The sequence below is a fragment of the Panonychus citri genome, unplaced genomic scaffold, assembly GCF_014898815.1.
Source record: "Panonychus citri isolate SS breed McGregor unplaced genomic scaffold, ASM1489881v1 Contig00095, whole genome shotgun sequence".
NCBI classification, from domain to species: domain Eukaryota; kingdom Metazoa; phylum Arthropoda; class Arachnida; order Trombidiformes; family Tetranychidae; genus Panonychus; species Panonychus citri.
Window position 1 is genome coordinate 1,545,047 of NW_026515500.1, and position 12,109 is coordinate 1,557,155.

A 12,109-nucleotide genomic window follows, 5' to 3' on the forward strand; every position below is an offset into this window, starting at 1 on the left:
ATCTAGGCCACATCTTAATTTCTTTAATTGCCTTCGGCTATTCAAATTATCTTATCTTTTACTTGCTATTCTTTTCCTTAGAGTAAAATAGAGCTGAATATCAGCGTTACATCAACGAATCAGCGATTAATGAATTGAAATCACAAACTATCAGTTGAAAATTTAGTTACACTGGTATTTTGTATTTGCATCGGAAAATTTTACTCTTGAAATTGTTTTGACAAATTTTCAACGATTATACAATTTTATCGTTTTCATGATCAAATTCATTATTAATTTGATTAACTGAGTTGGCCAGAATTTGTAATGACGATTCTCTTGCTAGGTTTTCCACTTTGACTTCCCATAGCTTCGATTTTCTTGATAACTTCCAGTCCTTCGACGACTGAGCCGAAAACGACATGTCGATTATCTAACCAAGAAGTTTTGACGGTAGTGATAAAAAATTGTGCTCCATTGGTGTTTGGACCAGCATTTGCCATGGAAAGAGTACCAGGACCAGTGTGTTTGAGTGAAGTTTTCGTCCTCAAATTTGTTTCCATAAATTGATTGACCACCGGTTCCATTGAAGTTGGTGAAATCACCTCCTTGGATCATGAAATTTGGGATAACTCGATGGAATATTGAATTTTTGTAACCGAAACCCTTTTCTCCAGTACATAAAGCTCGGAAGTTCTCAGCGGTTTTTGGTACAACATCAGATCGCAACTAATCAAGACATGAGAAGAAATTAAATTATCCAGTGAAAAATATAACCAGCAAACAAAGAGGAGATAAACTTCAACCTCAACCTCGAACTATTACAAATTAGAATTTTAAAATCACTTACCTCCATAACAAATCGACCTATGGGATGATTGTCCGCTGCAATATCAAAGAAAACTAGTGGAAGTCTACAAAAAACACTATCAACAATCAATAGAGTCAGAAGAACTTTTATCAAACACTTTGTCGCCATTTTTATACAGAATAATAATATGAAAATACTCTCAAGTTTATCTCAAAGGATGTAGAATGTAAATGAAATCAGTTCCTCATTGATGATCTCGTTTTATGTGAAAACGGAGATGAAACTTGAATGAGTCTAAACTTGAATTCAATGAAAAGTCATTGAACTTTTATCATGAGGGATATAAAAAAGGGTTAAATTAAATCTTAGCTCATGATGACCTTTTCAAGTTTAATTCTGTTAAGATCAATATTTAAAAGATTAACCGATTCTAAAGCGCAAATGATTAACTTTCTGTCTTAAATGTCATCCCTTTCAATTCAATTGTTGAAGTACAAATCATCAGTCAATTAAATGGAAACAGTTTAATTTATTGTTGAGAAATCAGTTTTAATTGCGATAGTCTGTTGATCTAATTAGAAATCAGTTTTAAAATGTCTCTGATCAATTGCATATTTATTATTGGCTTGACACATATAATTTCCTGAATCCATTTGTCGAGCTGGATCAATTTCGAGTTTACTTGTAATTTGATTATCTCCAACTCGCCATTCAGATACCTGTGATTAAAAATGATAATAATCACAATTAGAATCAAATTAACAACCTTCAAAGATTTGAATCTACAAAAAGTCAACAGAAAACTAAAATTATGAAATGATTATTCATGAATTCATAAATTTATGAGAATCATATAGACTTTTATTTCTTTCTGTAAATTGTTGATCTACATAAACATTAAGAAATAAAATGACCTCTCATTTGCTTGATAGATGGACAATTTTTTCCATTGACCATCACCGAGAATCATCATCACTTGTAAATAGAGAGATAAACATGAAGAACCCATGAAATATGATTCCGAGGTTTTTCCATTCAATTTACAGTTGACTTAATTTCTGTGACATTTTTCACAACACAATCGCAATTCTGTCTCAACAAAACTTTCTCACTGACCATCAGTAACCTTATACTGACCCTTTTTTGTCGTTTAAATGTATTATAGACCAAAAGATTTGATAAATTGTTAACAAGAAGTTGTTTTCCCTCAACGATTACAATTTAAAAATCGAAAACACAATTAACAGGATAAGAGTGTAAGTGAGAGATTGTTTCATCTTTCAAGTATCATTTTGATTCACCAACAATTAACTTCTCATCTTTGAACCATTAATTAAGAGTAACTGTCAACTCAACAATCAGCCAATTTTCTGATGCAATCAAAGTTAATTCTCCCGTTGATTTTTGATTGTTGTTAACTCTTAATTATCTCTTGTTCATTAATTCTCTCCAACTGATTATCCTAATACTTTTCATCTTCTACTCTTCCTCTAATCGATTTAATCGTTTCTAAATCATCTTGTAAATTATTTATTCATTTCTTACTCATTATTCATCATCATCTTTTCCTCTTCCTCCAACTTCCAATGCATTCATAATGATTCATTGAGATTTTCTTCTAAAAACACTCTTCAATTCAGAAGAAAAGAACAAGGAAGAAAAAACTACTTACTACATCCTCATCTCTCTCTCTCTCTCTCAGCATCATCATCTTCTTCTTTCTCTTTGTCATCATGTCCTTGATTTAAAAAAAGAAAACTTTTCTACTCTAATTTTTTTTCTAAATGATAATATAACATATTTTTTACTCTTGTGCTTGATTAAATTTCACTTTCAAAACATTGGCCTCAAATGTTCCGTGTTAATCTAGTCAGTGCCGTTTCCTGTTCCTCTTTATCCTCCATCTCTCTCCTTTCTCTTGCAAATCTCCATCTCTTCCTGAATTTCTCTCTCATGAGTCCCCTCATCCTAATCAAGATCACGATGATGATCATCAAATCTAATCAAAAGTTGCCAATATAAATTGACTTTGATTTTTTTCTTCCACAAATTTGATAAAATTTTCCTTAGAGACTTGTAAAGATATTCATCTTTTCAAAGGATTAACTTAATTGTTTAATGGTGATTTATGATTACCATCTAATAATTTGCCTTTGATTTGTTATTATTACCTATTGATTGCTTTCAATATTTATCATCAACTAAAAACCATCCAAACATGTTTACCTGTAGAAATGGATGAAATATAATCTCGATTCCATCCTTGAACCAAGTTATCCTTGGGATTGGATCTCCTCTCGCCATACAGATTAACTTAATCTTATGTCCAAGAAAAAATTCACTATCAAAATGTGATGCTTTCAATATATTAGCTCCCTTTTTGTGTACAATATAAATGTGATGTCCAGATGATGGCAATGAAAAAGAAGAAAAAAAAATGAAACAAGATAAACAAAAAAAATTATCATCATAGTCAATAGAAAATTGATCTTTGATGGTCACTCATTTCCTCATCTTCTATTGACCATTGATTAACAGTAAAAGTAACTCTCTCTCTTTCTCTCGCTCTCCCTCTTCCCGTCTCAATGAATAAATTGCCAACAACAACAACAACGTTTGATTGATTTGTCAATCCATGAATATGGATCAGTGAAGAGCAATTTTTTCCCTTCCATTCCTCATGTCCGGTAATGTCCAGTCCACAACGCAGTCTTTATAATTGCCTCTCAAAATCCCCTGTGAACCCTTCCCTGTATCATAAACACCCTATAACCTTAACCTTATACAATGTTACACAATAATAATAATATATTAGAGATACAAAGATCAACCTATACAAAAATCGTAATCGTAATTGTTATTATTCATTTTTAATAGGAAACAAAAAACTAATAATATTAATTTGCTAATTGCTATTCTTCACAATTTGATCATTAGATGATAATCATTAACCATAATCTTAATCTATCACAATTTAGTTGTTGATTTATTGATGTTTATCGAGAATCAATGATTTGATTACAATAATCAATTTCTACATTTGATTAATTAGTTTTACATTAATGATTATCGATTGATTCAATTGATGATGATACAATTAATTAATATCACTTTGTCTCAACTATAGATTAACATACGATTAATATTTGATTGATTAACTTATTTATTATTGAGGAAAATTGGAATATATTTTGATTTAACTTTTTCTGTTGTGACAATTGATTGGAAATATGAAAGAAAACAATTAACTTGATCATTGATTATTGACAAGGAAGTGACCAGTTATTATTATTGTTATCAATTCTCTGGGATATCTTATCATGTCTTACTTATTGTTATTCATTTAATTCTTGACCATTGGTCAATCCTTTTCAATCAATTGAACATGGTGACAGTTTGATTATTTGGATGATCTTTATAATAATTAATTCAAATGATTAAGGGAATTAACTTACGTCTGGGTGATCATAATAATCTTTAGACTTGGAACTTGTATGATGAATAATTCGAGGTGAATTATATTTACGAATTTTACCTCGAGAAACTGATTTACTTTCCATTCTAATTGTTAAACTACTAATCAATACAATTAGAATTAAATTTAATCTATTGCGATTAATAAACAATCGGTAAACCAGCATATTGATACAAAATCCATAACAAAATAGTTCACAATCACAATTAATCCAAACACATTAAGATTTACAAAGAAATGAATTGAAAATGATGATTTTCACTCTAATTTCCTAAACTCTGCTCGTTTCACATGTAAAAATTAACTTTAACCCAGTTACAATCAATTGAATGGTTGATTATTACTACCAAATGAATATAGTTTCACTTGTAGTCATCAAATTGACAATAATCATGATGATAATTGTTCATTTATCATCATTGGTTTTATAATAAACAAATTCTGATGGTTTTCCTACTTAATCCACTTAAATCAGTAACTTTCTGTGGGCAATATGGTTTAAATAGATTTACAAAAGGTTTTAACAATCAACTTACACAATTTAATAATGATAATTGTATAAGAGTTACAATAATATCCCTTTCGAGTAATTTAATTACATTAGATTGTTGTTAATAATACTATTCGGTGTGTCGAGAGCATCAATTTAATTGAAATCATTTGAAAAGGTTTCCTCTCGTTTTTACATTAACTTCCCATTGTTTATCATCATCATCATCATTTCCATCTTCATCTTTAAAGTGACCACTGTCCAGTATATTTTGTGAACATCTAAAAATAGATTGTCCTTCATTACTTTTTTTATTGCCAATCCAATTGCGATCCTTATTCACGATGATGACGATAACATGATGATAATAATTCATAGCGATTGTATAACCTTATACTTTTTCAGTTGATAATCTAGAGCAATTTATACAAAGTATAACTTGTTTTTATATTACAATGTTGTCATTTGACAATAATATGAATTCTCTTTGATTCATTTTAATTTGATTGTCATCTAATTATTGTAATAATAATTATCAATGAGATACTATCATAAAAATATCGTGATAATATTGAAAAGTTTTTGATATGTTGACAATTTTTAAGAAACAATCAAAAAACTTAATTTGATTTATGTGAATTATAACAATTGATTTTATCGATTGACAGTAACTTAATCATTTCTTGTTGATTATCATTACGATTTAGTTTCTCTCTCCCTCTATTTTATCATTCACATGAGAATGAGTAAATTGTTGATATCCATCAACTCAATATAATACAATGTATTTATCATTATAATCAATTCAAATCTGATGAATACCAGAGATTTGAAGCAATCAAACAAAAAAATCAGGACATGAGATAAAAATTTTGTTGATTTCATATCCTTAATCTTAATCTCGTTTATTGCCTTCGGGTATTCATGTTATTTTATATTTTACTTCCTATTCTTTTCATCAGAAGTTAAATAGAGTTCAATATCTGCGTTATATCAACAAATCAGCGATTAATGTATTGAAATCACAAACTATCAGTTGAAAATTTAGTTACACTGATATTTTGTATTTGCATCGGAAAATTTTAATCTTGAAATGTTTCACTTGACAAATTTTCGACGATTATACAATTTTATCGTTTTCGTGATCTTATAATTAACTCAGTTGGCCAGAATTTGTGATGGTGATTCTCTTGCTAGGTTTTCCACTTTGACTTCCCCAGCCTTCGACTTTCTTGACAACGTCCAGTCCTTCAACGACTGAGCCGAAAACGACATGTCGATTATCTAACCAAGAAGTTTTGACGGTAGTGATGAAAAATTGTGCTCCGTTAGTTCCAGGACCAGAATTGGCCATGGAAAGAGTACCAGGACCAGTGTGTTTGAGTGTAAAGTTTTCGTCCTCAAATTTGTTTCCATAAATTGATTGACCACCAGTTCCATCAAAGTTGGTGAAATCACCTCCTTGGATCATGAAATTGGGGATAACTCGATGGAATATTGAATTCTTGTAACCGAAACCCTTTTCTCCAGTACATAAAGCTCGGAAATTCTCGGCGGTTTTTGGTACAACATCAGGTCGCAACTAATAAAGACAAAAAGAAATTAAATCTTCCAGTACAAAATATTACCAGCAAACTAAAGAGAGGAGATAAACTTCAACCTCAATCCCGAACTATTACAAATTAGAATTATAAAATCACTTACCTCCATAACAACTCGACCTACGGGTTGATTGTCTGCTGCAATATCGAAGAAAACTCGTGGAAGTCGACAAAAAACACTATCAACAATCAATAGAGTCAAAAGAACTTTTATCAAACACTTTGTCGCCATTTTTATACAGAATAATAATATGAAAATACTCTCAAGTTTATCTCAAAGGATGTAGAATGTAAATGAAATCAGTTCCTCATTGATGATCTCGTTTTATGTGAAAACGGAGATGAAACTTGAATGAGTCTAAACTTGAATTCAATGAAAAGTCATTGAACTTTTATCATGAGGATATAAAAGGGTTAAATTAAATCTTAGCTCATGATGAACCTTTTCAGGTTAATCTGAACCTCCATGCTCCACATGCTCATTATTGCTCGAGGCCATTCAGATTATCTCATCAACTTCCTACTCTCTTTCTGGCTTAGCTTTTGATTTAAATGAGTTCAATCTTTAGCAATACAAACATTATCTCACAATATTTTGTATTGATTTTGATTCGATTCAATTTGATTATCATCACAATTCAGTCTCTCTCTCCCTTTTGATTTGATTACTATTCTCATGTTAATATAAACGATAATCATAAACAAATTGTTGATAACCATCAATTGATCAACTCAAAATAATATGTATCATAAATTTATCATCATGACTTTAAATTTAATTCATTGATATATTCACGATAAGGGAGTAAAAAACTTTGTTATCTCTCATTTTCTCAATGTGAATATCATGTTATCATCATGTAAATACTCACATTGGAATGAAAAATATACAAGGAAATTTTTACCAGAAAGATAATATTTAAATCTCTTGATAAAGGAAACACTGAATTATCATAAAAAGTTTGATAAACCGATAACTCGGTAAGATGATTTCAAATTAACCGTAGAAAATCAATTTGATTTGATATATTTTCCCGAATTATCATCATCATCATCATCATTTTAGATGAAGATGATACTTTGATTATCATGAAATGGGAAAACTTTGTTGTTGTTGTTACAATTGATGAAGACTCACAATTTTTACATTAATATATTACATTAACTGATGACATTTATGTTTCATGTATTGATCATTTTGATGACTGATGATGATGATGATATTTTGGATTCTTTCATCAAGAATTGTGATTTGATTGTAGAAATAATAACAATCTATCTCTATATATATCTATTGGAGATGGACTTTGTTTTCATCAATTCCTGAAAGCCAATGATTATTTTTGATTGTCTTTCCATTCTGATAATCAACTTGAATACTATTTTCATTTACAATATTGACCAATTGGTTCAATCGGTCATTTCCTTTATGATATTTATCTGTATTTCCTTTCGGACAATACGATAAATATCAATATTTCATCTTGAGACTTTAATAACCTTCAATATTTATCTCTGTCCATTTGTGGTCAGTTTTCGTTGGACCATTTATATAACGATCGTTGATTTGGTTAAATTGTTATCTATCGATTTATATATTAACATGCTAATTAAATTGATCTTTTTTCATCTTTATCATTTTGATTTCTTAACAGGGGAATCTGGAACGTCCCTCATATAACTGACTGTTATCTCATCAATGGAACCCTATTGAAGGAGGGATTAAGTGGATTAAGTTTGCCCAGTGGAGAAAATTTTGAATCTAATCTGATTGATTCTGATACAATTGATGAGATTAAGGTTAAAGGAGATTCATCTAAAGATGAGGTCAATGGAGTAACGGTCAAGAGGGAAACTCCTAAGGATTATTATCCCTCTTATAGAAATGAAAAGGATCCTTCCTTGGATTCTGACATGGCTTTTTCAGCTTCTCTCCGGTCAAGGGGAATTTTCATCTTCGTTATCAATATCGATGATTATGGTCATCTGGTCAATTCTGAGACCTTTGAGACAACTCATGTTCACAATGATTTATATGAAATTTACAATAATCAATACGAATGGACAGAGAAATACATTCATCCCAATTATTCAGCAGTTCTTAAAGATGATTATCAAATTGACCAACCCTGTCCTGATGTCTACTGGTTTCCAGTGGTCACTCCAGTATTTTGTATCAATTTGATTGAAGAGATGGAAAATTATGGAAAATGGTCCGACGGATCAAATTATGTATGTTGATTGTTATCATTTATTACAATTCATTATCATCACAATTAGGAGATATATCTAATATTGAACAATAATTATATTGTTCAAGTTTGTTTTTCCATCTTCGAGATTAATTGTTTGCTTAATTATTACGATGGAATATCAGTTAGCAAGTTTTTCTCTTCATATTTACACAATTGATGATTATTTTTTTCTCTACATTGATTAATCATCTATTAATATTTACACCATCATATTTTAAATGATTATCTTCATCAATTATATTACCAGACTTGGAAGAAAACAGATCGGAGAGAGAGAAAGAGAGAGCAACTGTTTTTGCAATCATCCTCATCCTCATCCTCATCCAGTTATCCATCAACCATTTAAGTTAACAAACAGTAAAATCATCAACATGTAATGAAAAAATTTCCAAAGGCATTTAAGTGCTCTTGTAGAGAGAGATGAAGATGAAGATAAAGATGATGTTGCGATAGATTTTATTACTTTGCTAAGTTTGCATTTTCGCTAGTTTGTTTTCACTCCTTGTCCTCATCTCTACTTTTTAGCATCATCTTCATGTCTCTCTCTCTCTCTCTCTCTCTCTCTCTCTTACTTAGTCTTTCCTTTCATGCATCATCATCTTTATCTTCATCTCGATATGATGATATAATCAATTTTAAGTCTCCAGAAAAAGAGCAATATCAAAATCGATTGATATCATTTTATTGTCATCACATTTCTTCATCTTTCTTTAATAATATGAGTATTAATGATGAGAAAGATTCTTTTTCCTTAGTTAATTTCTGATATAATTTAAAACTTGATAAGAGATGATAATCTATAGAATCATAAAATTTGTTATTCTTTTTTTAACAACTGATGAAGATGCAAATTGTCATTATCATCTTTGAGATTATGTCATCACATTGCATCATTGAGTTTGCATCATCCATCTTTCCCCATTTAGCTTATTGAAGCTTCATCATCATTAACAATATAACACAAACAGAATAGTATATGAGCAATAATCGTACACTTTTTGTAGCATCCTCATCATCATCTTCCTGTTTTCTCTTCTAAAATTTGAATAGAAAAATACTAGTATCTTATGACCTTTTCTGTTATTATATGAACATTATTCTTTTCTTTTCATCATCATCATCAGTGAGGAGAAAAAGAAGAGAGATGAACCTTCTCGTTCTCTTTCATATTATTAGCAAGACGAATTGAGAGAGAGAGAGAGAGAGAGAGAGAGAGAGAGAGAGACGAAAGAGAAACTTAAAGACCTATTTCTTTATCCTTCGCCATAGGAAGTACCTTGACATGGTTGAGAGATTCTCAGTTGAATTATATTCCCATGTATGATAATCCAATGGAAACCCTTTACTCAATTCTTTTGTGAATCTTTAAGGAAGATGCTCATCTCTCTCTCTCTCTCAGAATCGTTTACAACTTCACCAGAATTTTACTCCTTCCGTTTCACCTCGAATTTTTCGAACTTAATTCTCTTTTTCTCTTTCTTTTTCTTTCTCTCTCGTTTTCATTTCCTCTTCTATTTCCTCTCCTCTCCTTTTATTCTCTCTCTCTCTCTCATCATCATCTTTTTATTATCCATATAAATAGTGATTCTCATTCATCTTCATTTACTAGAGAAACATTTTTGTTTAAAAAAAACATTAATTCACTGGTTTGCCTGATTTAACATGTGATTGATCACCAATCCAATCAAATTATATCTTAATCACCTTATTCAATTATCGATATCAACTTGATAACAATTGATAGATTATTAATTTGTTAACAAATGTATTATTTTCCTCTCCCTTCAGGATCCTCGATTATCGGGTGGATATGAAAGTGTCCCAACCGTCGATATACACACAAGTCAAGTGGGCCTCGAACAACAATGGCTCTACTTCCTCAGGGAATTCATCCGACCCGTTCAAGAGAAAGTGTTTATCGGTTATTTCCATGATGTAAGATCGCCCATGTCACAACTTTCATCAACTTTTCCAATAATTTTCTTCTTCTTCTTCCTCAACAGCCACCCAAAGCAACCATGAACTTTATCGTCCGATACAAGCCCACCGAACAAGCTTCCCTGAAGCCTCATCATGACACATCCACTTACACAATTAACATTGCCCTTAATCGACCTGGAATTGATTATGAGGTAATTTTCTTTGGTTTTTCCAATTGTGATCTTTAATTACTAATTCGATTTAATTTTCCTTTTTTTCTCGGGAATTGTACAGGGAGGTGGTTGTCGATTCGTTCGTTACAATTGCTCAGCTGTTAATCTGCGACAAGGATGGACACTCATGCATCCTGGTAAACTGACCCACTACCATGAAGGATTAACAGTTACAAGTGGAACTCGTTACATTATGGTTTCTTTTGTTGATCCATAATAACAATCAGCTGATTAGTTTGACAGGATAATCTTTCAACAGGATTAGTTGGTCAAATTCACTGGACATATTAACTCAATTGCTTTTGCATTACAATTTTATTATTTTTAAATTGATTTGCTAAATCATTTCTGGTCAACAATTTTCATACAAAACAATATTTACAATTACAATTGTGTACAGTTTAATTGTTAGGGTATTTTGATTTGATAATTTAACTGTTTTCTACTACAGTTAATTGCAAACCAAACGTTAAATTGATTTTAAAATGAATTCAAAGTTACTGAAACAATTAGAGTTAATTAGCATCTTTGATATTCAATGAGAATCAAATCAAATCTAATTGATGATTTAAATTGATCATATCATTTATTCACTTTAATTGTTTCGCTTAATTATCAATAATCAATTGGAAAAAAAGTGAACAATTTAAATTGAAGAAGAAGAAAAAAAATAAGAAATGTTAATCTAATCAATTTAATCTTAATTATTATTATCAAACATTTAATTGAATGACAATTAAAAACAGTATTTATATTCTTGTATTTGTAGCTTAACAATTAACTAATGGTCAATCCATTGGAAATTTGATATAATCAACAAATCATATCAATGATAATAAAATACAATCAATGTAATAAAAGTAATTACAATGTATTGATTTTTCTTGATTCGGTAATTGTAATAATTAATTGCTGAGAGACTTTTAATCACTGTAATCAACGGGGAGGGACAAAGAAGTGATTAAAAGATAATGATTAAGGATTTAGAGGATAATGATTGGAGGATAATTTGTTGATTGTTGTTAACTGATGATTAGATGTTGACATTATCTAAATTACTGAAATGATTAAATTAAATTTCACTTGAATGATGATCTCAACAAGATGTTGAAAGGGAAACTGATTTTGTAGATTAATGGCAAACTAGAATCTTAATTAGATTATTTATAATTTAAGACAACAATTTAAACTGTAGATTAAGAGGAGGATGAGGATGATGATGATGATGAGAGAGAGAGAGAGAGTGAGATCTATGGGGTAGGAAAATGATGATTGTACTAATCGTGGGAAGATTAATGAGATTTGATTTACAACAATTGAGCATTTGGTTAAATTGCTGAAAACA

General features: G+C 30.2%; 3 protein-coding genes and 1 pseudogene across 3 annotated transcripts; 1 reads left to right on the top strand and 3 right to left on the bottom strand.

The window, feature by feature from the left end:
- Positions 1-161: 161 nt before the first annotated feature.
- On the bottom strand, positions 162-1,101 carry LOC128388161 (peptidyl-prolyl cis-trans isomerase-like; annotated as a pseudogene).
- A 167-nt stretch (positions 1,102-1,268) lies between these two features.
- Positions 1,269-5,670, bottom strand: LOC128388162 (immunoglobulin domain-containing protein oig-4-like). The gene is made up of 3 exons (XM_053347538.1): positions 4,246-5,670; positions 3,017-3,166; positions 1,269-1,509 (listed from the first exon to the last, which is right to left on the bottom strand). Exons 1-3 carry the CDS (start codon positions 4,429-4,431, stop codon positions 1,366-1,368), a joined length of 480 nt encoding a protein of 159 aa, XP_053203513.1. The 5' UTR covers positions 4,432-5,670; the 3' UTR covers positions 1,269-1,365.
- Positions 5,671-5,814: 144 nt separating this feature from the next.
- LOC128388160 (peptidyl-prolyl cis-trans isomerase-like) lies at positions 5,815-6,662 on the bottom strand. Its single transcript, XM_053347537.1, has 2 exons — positions 6,460-6,662; positions 5,815-6,337 (listed from the first exon to the last, which is right to left on the bottom strand). Exons 1-2 carry the CDS (start codon positions 6,586-6,588, stop codon positions 5,909-5,911), a joined length of 558 nt encoding a protein of 185 aa, XP_053203512.1. The 5' UTR covers positions 6,589-6,662; the 3' UTR covers positions 5,815-5,908.
- A 1,303-nt stretch (positions 6,663-7,965) lies between these two features.
- LOC128388158 (procollagen-lysine,2-oxoglutarate 5-dioxygenase-like) lies at positions 7,966-11,628 on the top strand. Its single transcript, XM_053347534.1, has 4 exons — positions 7,966-8,588; positions 10,400-10,546; positions 10,615-10,743; positions 10,826-11,628. Exons 1-4 carry the CDS (start codon positions 8,271-8,273, stop codon positions 10,979-10,981), a joined length of 750 nt encoding a protein of 249 aa, XP_053203509.1. The 5' UTR covers positions 7,966-8,270; the 3' UTR covers positions 10,982-11,628.
- The last annotated feature ends 481 nt before the right edge of the window (positions 11,629-12,109 follow it).